This window comes from Hyla sarda, chromosome 5 (genome assembly GCF_029499605.1).
Source record: "Hyla sarda isolate aHylSar1 chromosome 5, aHylSar1.hap1, whole genome shotgun sequence".
Taxonomy (NCBI): domain Eukaryota; kingdom Metazoa; phylum Chordata; class Amphibia; order Anura; family Hylidae; genus Hyla; species Hyla sarda.
In genome coordinates, this window is record NC_079193.1 from 121017916 (window position 1) to 121036110 (window position 18195).

The 18195-nt window shown below is 46.3% G+C and overlaps 1 protein-coding gene across 10 annotated transcripts in view; it reads left to right on the forward strand.

Annotated features, from left to right (window-relative positions):
• SLC12A7 (solute carrier family 12 member 7) overlaps positions 1-18195 on the forward strand; it is an 870696-nt gene that overhangs the window by 640733 nt on the left and 211768 nt on the right. For all 10 annotated transcript variants that reach the window (XM_056520184.1, XM_056520194.1, XM_056520193.1 and 7 more), the window contains exons 17-18: positions 5350-5518; positions 14456-14651. In XM_056520184.1, coding sequence (XP_056376159.1) covers positions 5350-5518; positions 14456-14651 — 365 coding nt within the window. The remainder of the gene's footprint in view (positions 1-5349; positions 5519-14455; positions 14652-18195) is intronic.

Sequence of the window (18195 nt, forward strand, 5' to 3'; positions counted from 1 at the left end):
TGCTCTGGACAGTTGCTGATATGGGATTCAAGTGTCAGCAGAGAGCACTGTGGACAAGACAAAAAATAAATTCCAAAAGAAAAGAATTTCCTCTGTAGTATTGTCAAGGATGGATTAATCTGTGAGTGACTACCGTTATACTAATTTCCGACGTAAGAGAATTCACACCAGGCCAGGTTGGTATGGGTTCCCTCCTCGGTACCCTGGGGAGTTCTGCTTTAATTCATGAAGAAACTGTTGGTTTTTGTGCAAAGTAGGAGGATTGATTATGACATCACAATTAATATGTTACGGTTTGGTTGGTTGTTCAAATATTGCGTCCGTATATTTTAGCATATCTAGTGTCCAATAATTTCTTGGAAAAAGTTCTCAGCTCATCAGATGTGTAGTCTTTCCATGGCGCCATGGCAAGGTCTCGGTCCAGAGTCACGAGCAGATAACATTCTGAGAATATAGGTTGAAGGATAAAAATTATGCGTCATCCTATATGCTGATTAGTCATTTGTGGCGTAGCATAAGTCTTTATCTTGCAAGGCTTCTAACTTGAGATTTCTTCATCTTTCCACAAAGTCCAATGTTTAGACGTCCTGTATTCAGAGTCTCCATCTCAAGGCTCTAGTCTTAATGAAAGGGCAAAGCGATAAGATGAAATGTTTTGTATTTAGCATTCTGATGTATATGGGTTAAAGGGTAAGGGAACAGATATTTTTCCAGCAGCAATGGCATTTAAATATTCATATATATTGATCAGTCATTAGAAACAGAAGGGTTATCCCTATCACTATATAGCAGCTAATAAGTACAGGAAGGGTAAAGATTTTTTTAATAGAAGTAATTTACAAATCTGTTTAACTTTCTGGCACCAGATGATTTAAAAAATAAAATAAAAATGTTTTCCATCGGAGTACCCCTTTAAGTTTAGGGTGCAAATAATTTTGTCCAGCCCATTTTTAGATTTTTTTCCTCCCTTTTTTAGTTTAGTTCCAATACACACAAAGGGAATAAACATGTGTATAGAAAAACGTGTTACTGCAATCCTTTTCTGTGAGAAATACAAAAATTTCAGGGGTGCCAACACTTAAAGTCATGACTGTATGTCTTTTTCCAGCCTTACAAACAATGTTAGGGTCAGTGGCGTAGCTATAGAGGTTGCAAAGGTCGCCATGGCGACCAGGCCCCACAGCCAGGGGGGGCCTGCAGGGGCCCCCCTGCCACTACACTAAATGGTGACAGGTCGGCACTCCTAGGGCCTGGGGTGGAAGAGGGCGTAGCTGCCAGCAAGTTCCTTCCTGCCGGACCGTGTCCTTTAGAAAATGAGCGCAGCAGGGCTGGACCGACCATCGGGTCATCTGCCTGCTTTAAAGCATTTATTTTTAAAGGCTGCGGCCACCCTGCCTCTATGATGCCCCATTGATAGTTGCAGGGACTGCTGGGAGATTACATGCTGCGCGCAGGCACGCACATCGGCTCCAAGCATGTCCCTGCGCTCAACCCTAACACAGTAAATTGAAGCAGCATCCCAGCGCCTCACACATCCTCTGCAGTTACCTGCACTGCGATCTCCTCTGGCGCCGACCCCGCTACTTCCCTGTTACCCGGTAAGCAGCAAGCTGCGGCAGTGATCCCCAAGAGCCGGGTGAGTGAACTGTGGGGTGAAGAAACCGAGGATGCGTCTGTATGATAGATGTGTCTGTATGTATGCATGCATGATACATGTGTTTGTATGTATGTATGCATGTATGATACATGTGTCTGTATGTATGCATGATAGATGTGTCTGTATGCATGCATGATAGATGTGTCTGTATGCATGCATGATAGATGTGTCTGTATGTATGCATGCATGCATGATAGATGTGTCTGTATGCATGTATGTATGATAGATGTGTCTGTATGCATGTATGATAGTTGTGTCTGTATGTATGCTTGATATATTTGTGTAATACTACAGCTGCAGGTCTAAAGGGGAGGCCTGTTGCTGTCAGCACACTTTTATTTATTTTAATGCTGGGCCCTTAAAAATAAATAAAAAAACTTAAGGACAAGCACTGGCCGCTTTTCCCCCTGCAGGAGCCTTACTCTGGACCGGCCTTTAGTGCAGTTAGATTGGGCAGGGGCACTGCCCCCTTAAGAGCAGAGGGCTGCTGGCAGCAGACGTGCCCCATGCAGGTAAGCACATCTGCTCCAAGCCCCTGACAAGTCCTTGCCTGCGACCGCCACTACATCCACAGCACCTGCAGAAAAAGCAGCCTCTGCTCCACTCCATCCCCTACAGTCACCAGCCGTATAATCTCCTCTGCCTCGCTGCATTCCTGGCACCTGGTGAATGGCAGGACGCGGTGTTGATCTCCAGGAGGGTGAGAGATTGGGGATGTGTGTATGTATGATTGATGTATGATTGATGTATGATTGATGTATGTATGATGTATGTATGTATGACGGATGTGTGTATGTATGATAGATGTATGTATGATGGATGTGTGTATGTGTGATGGATGTGTGTATGTATGATGGATGTATGAAAGATACATGTGTGTATGTATGATAGGTGTTTGTATGTATGATAGATTTGTATGTGTATGATAGATGGGTGTATGATGTGTAGATGTATCATACATCTATCATCATACACATACACATCTACCATACATACACCAGTCACATACACATCTATCGTACATAAATACATATACTGTACATCAATGCGGAGGGGTGAGGGGCCAGGTGGTGATTGGATACAGGTCGGACTTTGGGATCTGGGGAGTGGTGAGGAGGCTGGAGCAGAATCTGGGGGTCTGAGGGGTTCAGAGGAGCCTGGAGAGGACTTAGAAGTCTGAGAGGGGGGAGGGGGAGTGGAATAAAGGAGCCGGGGGGAGGACAGGGGGGGGGGGGGGGAGAGGGAGAACAGATGGGATTCAGCTTAACTGAGAAGAAACTGTGTGGCAGTATTATTATTGTGAGCACAGTGTGTGAGGGTTATTTTCAGAGGGTACAGTGTGTGGCAAGTTTATATTCAGAGTGTACAGTGTATAGCAGGGTTATATTTTGTGGGTTTTTACTGAGGGGCACAGTGTGTGGTAGTATTATATTCTGGGGCTACAGTGGGTGGTAGTATTATATTCATGGACAGAGTTTGGCAGTATTATAATCAGAGGGTACAGTGTGGGGCAGTATTATATTCATAGAGAACAGTGTGTGGCAGGAATATATTCAGTGGGCACAGTATGTGGTAGTATTATATTTAGAGAGTACAGTATGTGGCAGGATTATATTCAGAGGGTGCAGTGTGGGGCAGTATTATATTCAGGGATATAGTGTGTGGCAGGGTTATATTTCGGGGGCATAGTGTGTGGCAGTATTATATTCAGGGGTACAGTGTGTGGTAGTATTATATTCAGACGGTACAGTATGTGGCAGTATTATATTCATGGATATGGTGTGTGGTAGGATTATATTTAGGAGGCACAGTATGTGGCAGTATTATATTCAGGATTATAGTGTGTGGCATTGTTATATTTCGGGGGCATAGTGTGTGGCAGTATTATATTCAGGGGGTATAGTGTGTGGCAGTATTATATTCAGGGGGTAAAGTATTTGGCAGGATTATAATGATTTTGTTTTTATACAGAGGATGAGGATCTACTGACAAAGTGAGGAACCAATGATGTCCGGGCATCAGACTCTGCAGAGAAGATGTAGCTGGAAGATGTCCGGTCGTCTGAACCAATTGAAGAAGAAAAAGAAAGACAACAGAGAAGACGTCACTCAGGTCACTGTGTGTATTCTTCTGACTGTCCCATCAGCTGGAGTCACTTGTAAGGTCTGCAGTGATGATGGCCGTGCCCATGCTTGACTCTCCAGCTGTTGCAAAAGTACAACTCCCATAATGCCTGAGGCTCTACAGACATTATGGGAGTTATAGCTTTACAACAGCTGGAGAGCCACTTGAACCAAGGTGATTGGTGGGGTCCCAGCATTCGGACCTCCACCCAAAAAAATGGGCTGCTTATTTTAAAATGCCCATGCCTATTTTTGATACCAGTCCAGCCCTGCCTGCTAGTCGCCTATATTGTTGTGTATTCTCTTGACTGTGTCCCATCAGTGCTGTAGTCACTGATATCTTTGTGCGGCTAAGGCCTGGTAAGGGGGTCGTCCGGGATTGGGAAGCAGGTCGTCAGGTGGTTGAGGGACCCAGGGCAATTTTTCGCACTGGGGCCCTGTGTTTCCTACCTACGCCCCTGGTTAGGGTTATAGTTATAAAAAAAAACATGTATAATTTGCCTCAATAAACAGCCTCAAAACCAGCCTGTAAGTCTCATAGTTTTTTTTCATGATTTTTCAAGAACAGGTGTTTTTGGACACTTTCACCCAAAAAAACATGTAGAGAAAAGCACCCGAAGCAAGCAAACATGTCACTTTTCAGTATGGTTCTAGCTTAGAGGGGTTTTTAACAATTTACCAATTGAAATCAAAGAGAAAAGTAGCAACACATTTTTTGTGGTTAAGATTAACGTTTTTTTTTTACATGTACCCTTACTATGTACAAATGACTGTTAAGTCCAAGGAATAGCTGCAGTGTGTTGAGTGTACAGACATACTCACCTACCTTGTTCCCCTACAGCTCCTGCTGTGATGTCATCCAGTTCATGACTCTGCTTCCTACTTCCAAGACGGAATTGACAGAGGAGTTTCACCTCTGGCTGAGTGGGGCGGTACCACCGAGACAAGTCCATCTAATGCTGGGTTCTCATGACTGAAAAATGTGCAGAATGTCTTCCTGGAAAACACAGGTGGACATTACACACATTTGAATAATCCAGCGGGCGCTAGGACCGCTCAGAAATGTTCTCATAGAAGGCAATGCATTTCTGAGCAGAATACCCCCCAAAAATTGACAAGTCTGTTCTTTCTGCGGACGCCGGAATGCGGATTTCCACAGCAGAAACATCTGCTCCAGAAATTCCGCCACGTGCATAGAGCAGCAGAATCCCATTAAAATCAATAGGACTCTGCTGCAGCATTATATTAGTACGATATATTACTGCAAAATTTTGAATATACATTCCGCCGTCTGAACATAGCCTTAGAAGTGGGAAGCAAAGTGGGAAGCGAAGGATATGATGTTGTCATAGCCCCAGCCATTCCATCTCCTTTACTCCTAATGTTTTACACTAAGGTTTGGAGCACAATTAATGGTGAATATGCTAGACACTAAAATGGAATGCATGTTGGAGAGCATGTGGTTTTACAAAACCAAAGCTACCATTTCAAGTTCCTGAAAAGCTCTGGGAAAATGACTTAGCTGCTGTGGAAATTCCTGAGGCTCTTTACGCTTTTCTTTCATTTCAGGCCTCAGATTTTGGTGTTGGTAAACTTGGATTCTGAGCAGAATGTAAAGCATCCCCGAATTCTTTCACTGACCACTCAGCTGAAGGCTGGCAAGGGATTAACAATTGTTGGTTCTGTTCTTCAAGGGACTTTTCTGGATAAACATGTAGATGCACAGAAAGGTGAAGATGTAAGTACAGTCACCCTGAGACAGCTTTAGTACTGCATGGTTTTGCAATTGAAAGTATATAAGCTCCACAGTCAAGTGCTGTGACCCTAAAAGCGTACATACCCAAGGTACATGTCAAATGTTTTTATCTTTATATATGTCTATGATGCCTTCCAGGTCTCAAACATAGAGTGGGGAGGGAAATGTGCAGCCGTGCGCTTATATTCCTGCTTGTTGTAACGCCCGATGGGTGTGGACCCACTGTGCCACAAGGGGCACAAGCAGACAGAATGGGGCAGACTGACACTTAACCTCTCAATGACCTAGGGTTTTTTAGTTTTTGCACTTTAATTTTTTCCTCCTCACCTTCTAAAAATTGTAACTCTTTAAGTCTTCCACCTACAGACCCATATGAGGGCTTGTTTTTTGTGTCACCAATTTTACTTTGTAATGAAGTAAATCATTTTACCACAAAATCTATGGCAAAACTAAAAAAAAAAAAAAAAAAAAAAAAATTGTGGGGCAAAATTTCATAAAAGTGCACTTTTCGGTAAAAATGGCACCTTATCTTTATTCTGCAGTTCCATAAGATTTTAATGACACCCAATCCAACCCTTTTGTATAGGTTTGATTTTGTATTACTTCTTTTAAAAAAATTATAACTTTTTGTGTGAAAATTAGTACGTTTAAAATTGTCCTCTTATGACCCCTATAACTTTTTTATTTTTCTGTATACAGGGATGATACGCGCTCAGCTCCTGGAGGGGCAAGCTGTGCATAACTAGCTTGCCCCCTGACTGGTGAGCAGTTAAGGGGTTAAGAAATATACAGGCAAGGTTTTTAGCCCCCTCCCCCACCTGTAAAAACTTGTTGGTAACTATAGTGGTATGTCCCATGGGTGGGGGGGAAGGAGTGCACCAATCAGGGGTTTAATAGTTTCCCGGGCTTTCAGGGGCCCTCCCCTGGGTATTTATAGCTGTGGTGCCTCCCTTCCCCCCTCAATCTGCCCAGGACCCGGAGTTTTGACTGCTGGTTGGTATGTGTCTTCCTTTTATTTGTGGCCTGGATGGAGCAGGAGGGTGGGGGCTGGCATGCTCCCTTGTGGCTGAGCTGGCCTCCCCTCCTGTTGCACCCGAGGCGGGTTCTGGAGGCTGGCGGACCTCTCACAGTCCCGCTCTCCTACCCACTATGGCCCCTGTGAGCCCTGTCCCGCCCGTTCCTTTTGCTCTCTTCCCTTCCCTGCCCGTGGCCAAAGCCCTCTCCCCTGCCTGTGCCTGTATCCCTCCCTCAGGGCGAGCTCCTTATGAGCATGCTCTGCTGTTTTCCTTGTTCCCCCCCCCCCCCGACCCCCTCCTTGTCCCCTCCATCTCTTTTTCCTCTTTGCGGTCCCCTCCTCCCCCCCCCCCCCCCCCGTTCCCCTCCGTCTCCTTCCCCCCCCCCCCCTGGCTTTGGAGGCAGCGGCCCCTGGGGGGCTGCTGCTGTTTTAACTCCCTATGCGCAAATGGACGCTTATTAACGTCCATTTGCGCTCTTTCAGATGTAATGCGCGCTCACAAGATGAGCACGCATTGTATCCGTGGGTCCCGGTTGCTCTTAGCAACCAGGACACATGCTACGCCGGACATCGCCGATCGGGCAGATGTCCGGCATTACATCTTTAGATGCGGCGATCTAAGTTCATCGCCGCGTCTGAAGGTGTACTTTCAAGCATCCTGGTTGCTCAGTCGGGCTGACCGGGACAATCACGATCTAATCGCGTTGTCCCGATCAGCTGGGACGCAGCAGGAGGGTCACTTACCTGCCTCCTGCGCATCCGCTCGTTGATTGATTGCTCCAAGCCTGAAATCCAGGCTTGAGCAATCAATCGTTGATGGCACCGATCATTGCCATGTTGATACATGGCAAGTGTTCAGTGTTAGGAGCAGTGTGTGCAAGGTTATGGCTCCTATGGAGCTATAACATTGCCAAAAAAAAAAAATGTTAAGTCGATAAAGGTCATTTAACCCTTCAATAATAAAAGTTTGTTTTGCCCCCTTTTTCCCCATCCGAAAAAATAAATAAATAAATAAATAAAAATAAAACAATATATATATAAATAAATTAATTAATTACCGTATATACTCGAGTATAAGCAGAGTTTTTCAGCACGATTTTTCGTGCTGAAAACACCCCCCTCGGCTTATACTCGAGTGAACTCTCCACCCGCAGTGGTCTTCAACCTGCGGACCTCCAGAGGTTTCAAAACTACAACTCCCAGCAAGCCCGGGCAGCCATCGGCTGTCCGGGCTTGCTGGGAGTTGTAGTTTTGAAACCTCCGGAGGTCCGCAGGTTGAAGACCACTGCGGCCTTCGACATCATCCAGCCCCCTCTCACCCCCTTTAGTTCTGTACAGTACTCACCTCCGCTCGGCGCTGGTCCGGTCCTGCAGTACTGTCCGGAGAGGAGGTGGTCCGGTGGGATAGTGGTTCCGGGCTGCTATCTTCACCGGGGAGGCCTCTTCTAAGCGCTTCGGGCCCGGCCCCAGAATAGTCACGTTGCCTTGACAACGACGCAGAGGTACGTTCATTGCCAACGTACTTCTGCATCATTGTCAAGGCAACGCCTCTATTCCGGGCCGGAAGCGCGGAGAAGAGGCGCCCCCAGTGAAGATAGCAGTCCGGAACCACCATCCCACCGGACCACCTCCTCACCGGACAGTCCTGCAGGACCGGACCAGCGCCGAGCGGAGGGGAGTACTGTACAGAACTAAAGGGGGGCGAGAGGGGGCTGGATGATGTCGAAGGCCGCAGTGGTCTTCAACCTTCAGCCGATGGCTGCCCGGGCTTGCTGGGAGTTATAGTTTTGAAACCTCTGGAGGTCCGCAGGTTGAAGACCACTGCGGGCGGATGATAAGAGGATGATGAAGGGGGGGGTGTGGGATGATGAAGGGGGGGTGTGGGATGATGAAGGGGGGGGTGTGGGATGATGAAGGGGGGTGTGTGGGATGATGACAAGGGGATGATGAAGGGGGTGTGTGGGATGATGACAAGGGGATGATGAAGGGGGTGGGGATGATGAAGGGGGGTGTGTGGGATGATGATGAAGGGGGGTGGGGATGATGACAAGGGGATGATGAAGGGGGGTGGGATGATGACAGGTGATGATGATGAGGGTCTGGATGATGACAGGCGGTGATGATGATGAGGATGTTAATGACGGGGGTCTGGATGATGACAGGGGGGGGATGATGTATTTCCCACCCTAGGCTTATACTCGAGTCAATAACTTTTCCTGGGATTTTGGGTTGAAATTAGGGGTCTCGGCTTATACTCGGGTCGGCTTATACTCGAGTATATACGGTAATTAATAAATAAAAAAATAAATAAATAATAAAATAAAAAAAATAAAAAAATAAAATAATTTTTATATATATATATATATATATATATATATAAATAAATCAATAATAAAAAATTAAAAACAATAAATAAATAAAAGTGTGTATATGTGTATGTATGTATATATATATGTATAACTAAAAAAAAAAAAAATTCTGTGTGTTGCAGACATGCACGTATGTGGTATCTCCGCATGCGTGCATGTCTGGGGTATAACAATAGTTCGTCGTTTGAAGTGTTCCGTCTATGGCGTGCACGCAAATATAAATAAATGAATAAATCAAATAAAATAATTTTCAATTAAAAGAAATATAAAATTTCACTATACACGTGAAATACATAATAAATAATATTGGTAATTTAATACACATATGACATTTCTGTTTAGCATATTCGGTCAATTTTTCTACCGTATGTTTTAATAAACGGCGTTCACAAAAAAAAAAAAAAAAAAAACAATACGAGAAAATGGCAAGGCTCTTTCGGATTACGGCGCAAATTATTTGAGCTCTCATATCGTCCCCTCTCATTTACCCAGCTTCTCACCCCGCCCACGCTGGCACCTCTCACCTTACCCCACCCCCCTGCCCACTGCGTCTGCCCCCCCCCATCACCTCTCCGCCCCGTGTTCCCAAACCCCCCCCCCCCCCCCTGCTGCCGCTGCTGTCCTTCTTCCTCCTGCCTCTCCAATGCCCCCATGGAGGGGTAGTGAGTGTGGTGGCGGAGTGCCCGCGATCCGGCGGTCTCCGGCGTGCCTTGTCCCACGCCTGCGGCGGTGGTGAAGTGGTTCTTCCAGCTGTTGGCTTCTCCATCTTCTGGAATTGGTGAGTGTTCTGATGCGGGGCTTGGCCCCTTCCCCGGTTAGTGTGCTTATAGCTGCGTTCTGTGCAGTGTTCGGCCTTTTGTTTCTGTGTGTATGTTGAGTTTGGTCTCTGGTTGGGAGTTGGGTACGTCTCTTCTTGGCAGGATGCTTTGGTAGGGTATCGTTTTCTGCGGTGCGTGCTTGGGTGAGTGCTCTTTTGGCCTTACGCTCTGGGTGGCTGGGGTTTGGCGGACTTGGCTCCTGAGGCTTGTTCCTTATACTGATTCGGTGGGTGCCGCCCAGTTACGGTTTTGTTTCTTTTGGTTTTCTCCCCCTTTGTTTGGTTTATCTCTCTGTATTTTCCCAATCTCTCTGGTAGGCATGGGACTTCTGTATGTCGTTTTGGGTGCTTTAGCTGATGTGTTCGGTGGGTAGGTTTCGCTTGAGTCTCAGGGGGTAGGTTCGCTTGAGTCTCTGTTTGCCTTGCCTTGTGAGTTCTTCTGTTCGTGGTGGTATTCCGGAGGGTGATTCTCCTGTGCTCTGCGCTTGTGGGGGTGTGGTTTGTTGTTGCAAGGCTGACACGCAAATTGTGAAGCGTTCCATATTTGGTGCTCGCTTCGGCAGCACATATGTTACAATTGGAACAATACTGAGTAGATTAGCATGGGTTCCGCATGCCGTGTTGGCGTTGGTCTGCTGCTTTCCTGTGGTCAGGGTGTGATTGCGTTTTCTCTGTTTTGGTTTCTTCGGGGCTCGCTAGGTGCCTTGGTTACGGTCCTTGCTGGTTTCCTGATTGTTCCACGTGGAATATTGTTCCGGGCGGAGTTTTTTCCTCCGGGTTGTCTCTGGCCGCCGAGGGTGTGTGGTATCTGTGCCCCCGCATATGTTTCGGCTGACGTTTCGGCTGGTTGGGGTTTTTCATGTGTTGTGCAGTGGACAGGCCTGCTTTCTGTCCCCCGTTGCAGCTCATGGGAAGCTCGCTGTTTCCGGATGTGGCGGTTTGGTGGGTTGTTGGTGTGGTTTGGTTTCCCAGTGGGTCTTGGTAGTCAGTGGGTTTCTGCCATGCTTGGGTTTTGTTTGCGCTTTTGCCTTGGTATTGGTTGTGGGTCTTTGGGTGCTTGCTTCGGCAGCTCATGTTCTGGACTGGTAACAATACTGTGTGGGTTGGCTTGGCCCCTGCGCTTGGTAGCGCTCTAATTTGGTGTTACTTTTCTTCTTTTCTGGGGTGCTTTGAGTGATCATGGTGTGTTGTCGGTCTGACATTCGGGGAGTTGTCACTGATATTACTCTTGCGAATTTCTTCCTGTGTTCGGCTTGTTGCGCCAAGTGCTTCGCTGTTTGGAGTTACGATTTATTTTGGGGCTGTGCTCCCTGGGGTTGGTATTGGGTGTTGACGCTTTGTCCCGTTTTTCTCTGGCAGTGGTTCCGAAGGTCGCTCCCTCGGGCGGAGTCGGAAGGTTTGCTTGTGTGGCTGGCCCGTGGGTCATCGTGGAGTGTGGTGTGTATTTCTTGGTCCGCTTTGGTGGCTCCTGTGACTTGGTCACACTCACAGTAAGGCGTTTGCGAGTGGTTGGTGGTGTGGAGGCCACTCGCAAACGCCTTAGACATCCCGTCTACAGTCAAGGGCAACATGGTAGCTCAGTGGTTAGCATTGCTGTCTTGGAGTGCTGGGGACTTGATTTCAATTCCCACTAAGGCCAACAATAAATAAAGCTTTATTATTATTATTCCCGGAGGTTCCAAATGTGTCTGTGGATAGGGGATTTGTTTTTCGTACCTGGAATGCCCTTTGTAGTAACCTTCCGGGCTCTGATGTTTATTCCTATTTCGTTTTCATAGGATGTGATGACGGAAGTTGACTGCTGTGTCACCTCTCCAAGGAGGTTCGAGATTTGGGCTTTGTTCTCTGTGCATCCAAATAACATTCTTAGTACATGACGCTGGGTATCTTCACCTGTTCATGTGAATCACCTTCTATTCAAAAAAGAAAAAAAAAAAAAAGGAGAAAACAGGTGGGTGGGGTTCCCACTGTGCTGCGATCCAATGGGGGCGGTTGGCGCATGGCGGGGGGTAATTTTTTCTTTTCTACTTTGCGGTTGGTGGGATGTTGGTGTGTGCCTAGGGGCTGGGCCCGCGAGTGGGTGGCCTTGCTGTCGGCGACCGGTTTTTCCTATCAGTTTTGGGTCACTTGGTGGCAGCTGCGGGTCGGATTTTTGGTTGTCGCTTTTGCGTCCTTTTGCTCATCCGAGGTTTGCGCTGGCTTTTTTCGGGGCTATGTGGATGGGGCACTTCCTTTCTCCTCATCTGGGACTGGGGTGTCTGTTTTTTTGGGTGCCTATTTTGTGCAATTCACGAAACAGTAAAAAAAAAAAAATTAAATTAAAATTAAAGGCCCCCTTTTTTGTCCGAGACTGCTTCGGCGATCCAGGTAGCGCAGCTTGTGCTGCATGGGGGTCAGCGAATGACTGTTTTTTTTTTCGGGTTGTCTTCCTATTGCTTGACGGGGCAGCTGTGGGGCGCCCCCCCCCCCCCCTTTTTTTCTTTTTTGCTCCCCGCCCCCGATTATTCAGTTTCAAGTTTTTTGTCTGTTTTGGGTTTTGCTTTTCTTTGATAGGATGGGGTCTTGTGAGTTTGAGATTCGCCCTCTTTTGTATCGGGGCCGGCGGAGATGGCTTGGTTTCCGGAGAGGGTAGCGCAGTGCGTGGGGCGCTGGCGATCTGCATGTTGCGTTGCTATTTTCGCCCATTTTGATGTTTCCCATATGTGTTATGTTTTGCGAGCGGTTTTCCGCAAGGTGGTGCGAGTGCTGCGGCTCTCTTCGGTGTATGGGCGAGTCTGAGAGATGTGTTCGCACAAGTGTTATTAAAAAAAAAAAAAATTAATAAATAAAATGAATGAATACAAATTAATATAAGAAATAGGTCCTGGCGGCAGGTACCTCGGTTTTCCTGGAGAGGAAATGTGTTGAGCGGATTTCCTGGAGAGGAAATGTGTTGAGCGGATTTCCTGGTAAGGAAATGTGTTGGGTGTGTCCGGGGGGCTGAGGTGGCCCCAGGTGTTGGCTATCCAGTATCTCTTGGGTGAGGGTCGGAGCCCAGTGTAGGGCTAACTGGTCTCCTCCGTGGTGGTAATAAGACGGTGAAAGCGGGGTCAACCCGGGGTAGACCTCCACACAGGACAGTGTGGCAGCACCTCTCGGGTTGGCAAGAAGCCAATCGGTGTCTTTGTTACAGTTAAATTGTTATTTATATAAGTAATTTTATAAATAAAGCTGTGGACGATCCCCACCCATAAAAAAGTTGAATTGTTGTTGTGTCAGTTATTATTTAATTAATTATTGTAAAAAGGGGGAGGGGTAGTTATAGCCTGCTAGGAGCTAATTGGGTCTCAACAGTCTGAGAAATGTGCAGTTGTGTGCTTATCTCCCTGCTCGTAGTAACACCCCATGGGTGGGGATCCACTGTGCCACAAGTGGCAGCCCGCCTGGCAGGCAGAATGGGGCAAACTGACACTTAAAGATATCGTCAGACGCAACAGAGCTGATTAAGGTGTTTATTAACAGAGCAGGTACAGAGTCCAAGGGATGAGGCAACAGGCAAGTCCAGTAGACAGGCAGGATCAGCAAGCAGACAGACAGACAAACTTCAGGTCAGACAGGCTTTGCCCCCTGACGAAGCACAAGCGAAACATACGTTGGGGTTGAAGGTGGTAGGTAGGCAGTGCTTGACAGTATGTTCTGATTTTGTATCTGTATATTTTACACGTTCTTTCTTCCTGTATCAAGCTTTATCTATGACATGTTTTGATCCACTGTTTGCCTATGTTAGATTCTCCATCTCTTCTGGTACCAGGTTCAATACTGGCATTATTTGTAATATCGGTATTTCCCTGTGTTCCATGCTGCTGTATCCATCGTACGATGGTGCCTTGTTTTCATATTCTTGCTACATTTTTAATGTATGTCCCTTTTTGCATATATGTTAAACAAAGTGGTAACCTTTTAAATTACTGGGTTCTTTTGTTGGGGTATATAGGCTACAGAGACCTAGCAGGTCAAGATGAACAACCATGCTGAGGCAACAGGTGAGGGACATGTATATAGGGAGTGCCAGGCAGGGAAAGGAGGAAGATCCATTAGGGGGGTACACACTGGCTCTATAAAACACAGCCAGTGCTCACCTGCGACCCTTAGTGGACAGAGCGGAAACTGCAGCAACAGACACACCAGAGCAGGAAGACCAGGAAATATAGCAGACACATAGCACAGAGAATGCCGCCTGACGCTAGTAAGAACCAGGACACATGGTACATGCTGGTGGTTACCAAGCAGCTGCGTTACACTCCTTCTCGTCATCAACCAGGTTCTAAATACTCAGAACCAACTGGTATGTCTGTCAAACCTGGACAGCTCAGTAGACTTATATTATGAGTCCATCCAGGTCATATGGCAATGAGCCAGGAGAGAGCCAGGAATGCTACGCTTGCACTCCTCCCGGCTCATTCTTGTGTTCGGTCAGGGTGTAAACACTTACACCCCAACCGATCAAAATTTTCTATGGCATATCAAAAGGTTTTTTTCATGACATTGCCCATTTGAAGAAATGCAATACAATGCAATTGGCTGTTATGAAAATGCATTGTATTTTCCTACTAAATGTTATTATAGAATTAACTTTCTTCATTGTTATTTTGTATTTAAATTTTGTATTATAACTACATTTTCAGCACTTTTTAAATCAAGGAAATAATTCTGTATATGTTCTTTTTCTGTTGTTGTAGAATATTAAAGCTTTAATGACTACCGAGAAGACAAAAGGATTTTGTCAGTTAGTTGTGTCACCCTGTGTAAGCGATGGATTGTCACACTTGATTCAGTCAGCTGGTCTTGGTGGCATGAAGCACAACACTGTATTAATGGCTTGGCCACATTCATGGAAGCAGCCAAACAATCCTTACACCTGGAAAACTTTTGTTGGTAGGTGTTGTCTGAGTTAGTTACAGTTTATAACTATCTATGTAAGTAATTGTAACATATTAATATACTAGCTGAGTACCCGGCATTGCCCGGTTTTTCCTTCCTAATCCTTGTTAGGGAGGAAAATCAACAAAGGAGGAAGCTTTTGACTTCATATCCCATCCTCATATATTATTGTCATATCCCAACCCCATATCCCGACCTCATATTCCGTCCTCATATCTTGCCCTCATATCCCGTCCTCCTATCTTGACCTCCTATCTTGACCTCCTATCCCGACCTCTTATCCCGACCTCTTATCCCGACCTCTTATCCCGACATCTTATCCCGACCTCCTGTCTCGACCTCCTGTCTCGACCTCCTGTCTCGACCTCCTGTCTCGACCTCCTGTCTCGACCTCCTGTCCCGTCCTCATGTCCCGTCCTCATGTCCCGTCCTCATGTCCCGTCCTCATGTCCCGTCCTCATGTCCCGTCCTCATGTCCCGTCCTCATGTCCCGTCCTCATGTCCCGTCCTCATGTCCCGTCCACATGTCCCGTCCTCATGTCCCGTCCACATGTCCCGTCCTCATGTCCCGTCCTCATGTCCCGTCCTCATGTCCCGTCCTCAGGTGGGACTGATTTATGATGAAGATATTGTAAGCTGAAAATAGAAGGGGACGTGGCATTGTGGAACTGGGCGTGATTTGCAAGCCAGACTGATGCACAAAAAGGATAGATAAAAGGGATGTGGCTTAAACAGTGGGCATGTCTTTTTGACATGGGGTGTGGCTTGCAAGCCAGGCTGACACTTTCACCAGGAGATGCAGAGCGGAGCTTGTGGAGTAAGATACTGGAACTCCCATATACTTGCTTGGGACTTGAAACAAAAACCCATCTTTTATATAAGGGTGTAGGTAAGGGTTAATTTAACTCTCATGTATTTTTATTTGACATATAAGTAATATGTGTACCAGGTATTATTGAAATATCTCCAGCTGTTCGGAGGTTATGCGGGAACATACATTTCCCATTGATTTGCATGGGACTTTAAACAAAAACCCTGACCCTGACAAATGTGGGTGAGTAAGGGTTAAATAACCTATCCTATGTTTGTTGTTGACATATAAGTAGCATGTGTGCCAAGTTTCATGTTAATATCTTTAGCTGTTTGGAGGTGGTGCTGGAACATACACACACACGTTGAGTTTTATATATAGAGATATATATATATATATATATATATATATATATATATATATATATATATAGAATAGCTGAGTCCCCGGCGTTGCCCGGTTTTTCCTTCCTCATCCTTGTTGGGGAGGAAAATCAACAAAGGAGGAAGCTTTTGACTTCAAATCCCATCCCCATATATTGTTGTCATATCCCAACCCCATATCCCATCCTCATCCCCCGTCCTCCTATCCCGTCCTCCTATCCCGTCCTCCTATCCCGTCCTCCTATCCCGTCCTCCTATCCCGACCTCCTATCTCGACCTCCTATCTCGACCTCCTATCCCGTCTTCCTATCTCGACCTCCTATCCTGACCTCCTATCCTGACCTCCTATCCTGACCTCCTATCCTGACCTCCTATCCTGACCTCCTATCCTGACCTCCTATCCTGACCTCCTATCCCGTCCTCCTATCTCAACCCCCTATCCCGTCCTCCTATCTCCACCTCCTATCCCGACCTCCTATCTTGTCCCCCTATCCCGACCATCCCGTCCTCCTATCTCCACCTCCTATCCTATCCTCATATCCCGACCTCCTAACTCGACCTCCTATCCCGACCATCCCGTCCTCCTATCTTGACCTCCTATCCCAACCTCCCATCCCGTCCTCATATCCCGACCTGTAATATGTGTACCAGGTATTGAAATATGTCCAGCTGTACGCAAGTTATGTGGGAACATACATTTCCCATTGATTTGCATAGGATTTTAAACAAAAACCCTGACCCTCACAAATGGGGGTAGTTAAGGGTTAAATTAACTATCCTATATTTTAAGTGGACATATAACTAACATGTGACCAAGTATTGTCGAAATATCTCCAGCCGTTTGGAAGTTATGCAGTAACATATATTTTCCATAGACTTGTATAGGACTTTAAACATAAACCCCGCCCCTGGCAAATGGGGGTGAGTAAGGGTTAAATCACCTATCCTATGTTTGTTGACATATGAGTAACATGTGTGCCAAGTTTCATGTTAATATCTTTAGCTGTTCGGATGTTTTTGTGGAACATGCATGCATGCATGCATACATACATACACACACACACACGTTGAGTTTTATATATATATATATATAGACTAGCTGAGTACCCGGCGTTGCCCGGTTTTTCCTTCCTCATCCTTGTTTGGGAGGAAAATCAACAAAGGAGGAAGCTTTTGACTTTATATCCCGTCCTCATATATTGTTGTCATATCCTGTCCTCATTTCCCAACCTCCTATCCCGTCCTCCTATCCCGTCCTCCTATCCTCCCGTCGACCTATCTTGACCTCATATCCCGTCCACATATCCCGTCCACATATCCCGTCCTCTTATCTTGACCTCCTATCCCGTCCTCATAGCCCAACCCAATATCCCATCCCCATATCCTGTCCTCATATCCTGTCCTCATATCCTGTCCTCATATCCTGTCCTCATATCCTGTCCTCATATCCTGTCCTCATATCTCGACCTCATATCCTGTCCTCCTATCCCATCCTATCTCGACCTCATATCCCGTCCTTATCTTCTGTCCTCAAATCCCGACCTCATATCCCGTCCTCATATCCTGTCCTTATGTCCCATCCTCATATCCTCTAATTTCCATACATTTCCCATAGATTTGCATGGGACTTTAACCCCTTAACAACCAAGGACGTATATTTACGTCCTTGGCCGGCTCCCGCGATATAACACGGGGTCACGCGGTGACGCCGCGTCATATCTGGTCGGTCCCGGCATGTATCTGATGCCGGGACCCGGGCCTAATAGTGCACGGCAGCGATCGCGGTGCCGCGCACTATTAACCCTTTAGACGCGGCGTTCAAAGTTGAATGCCGCGTCTAAAACGAAAGTGAAAGCTGCCCGGCTGCTCAGCGGGGCTGATCGGGACTACCGCAGTGAAAATGTGGTGTCCCGATCAGTTGGGACACGAGCGGAGGTCCTCTTACCTGCCTCCGGCGTGTCCCCTCGGCAATTGATTGCTCCAAGCCTGAGATTCAGCTATGGCTTTGCAGTGAACAGTGCTTGCAATTAGTGTATGCAGTGCTATAGGTCCCTATGGGAGCTATAACACTGCAAAAAAGTGTAAAAAAAAAAAAAAAGTGAATAAATGTGATTTAACCCTTTCTTTAATAAAAGTTCAAATCACCCCCCTTTTCCCATAAAAAAAAACATCATGAAAATAAAAATAAATATAAACATATGTGGTATCGCCGCGTGTGTAAATGTCCGAACTATAAAAATATATCATTAATTAAACCGCACGGTCAATGGCGTACGCGCAAAAAAATTCCAAAGTCCAAAATAACGTATTTTTGGTCGCTTTTTATATCATGAAAAAATTTATA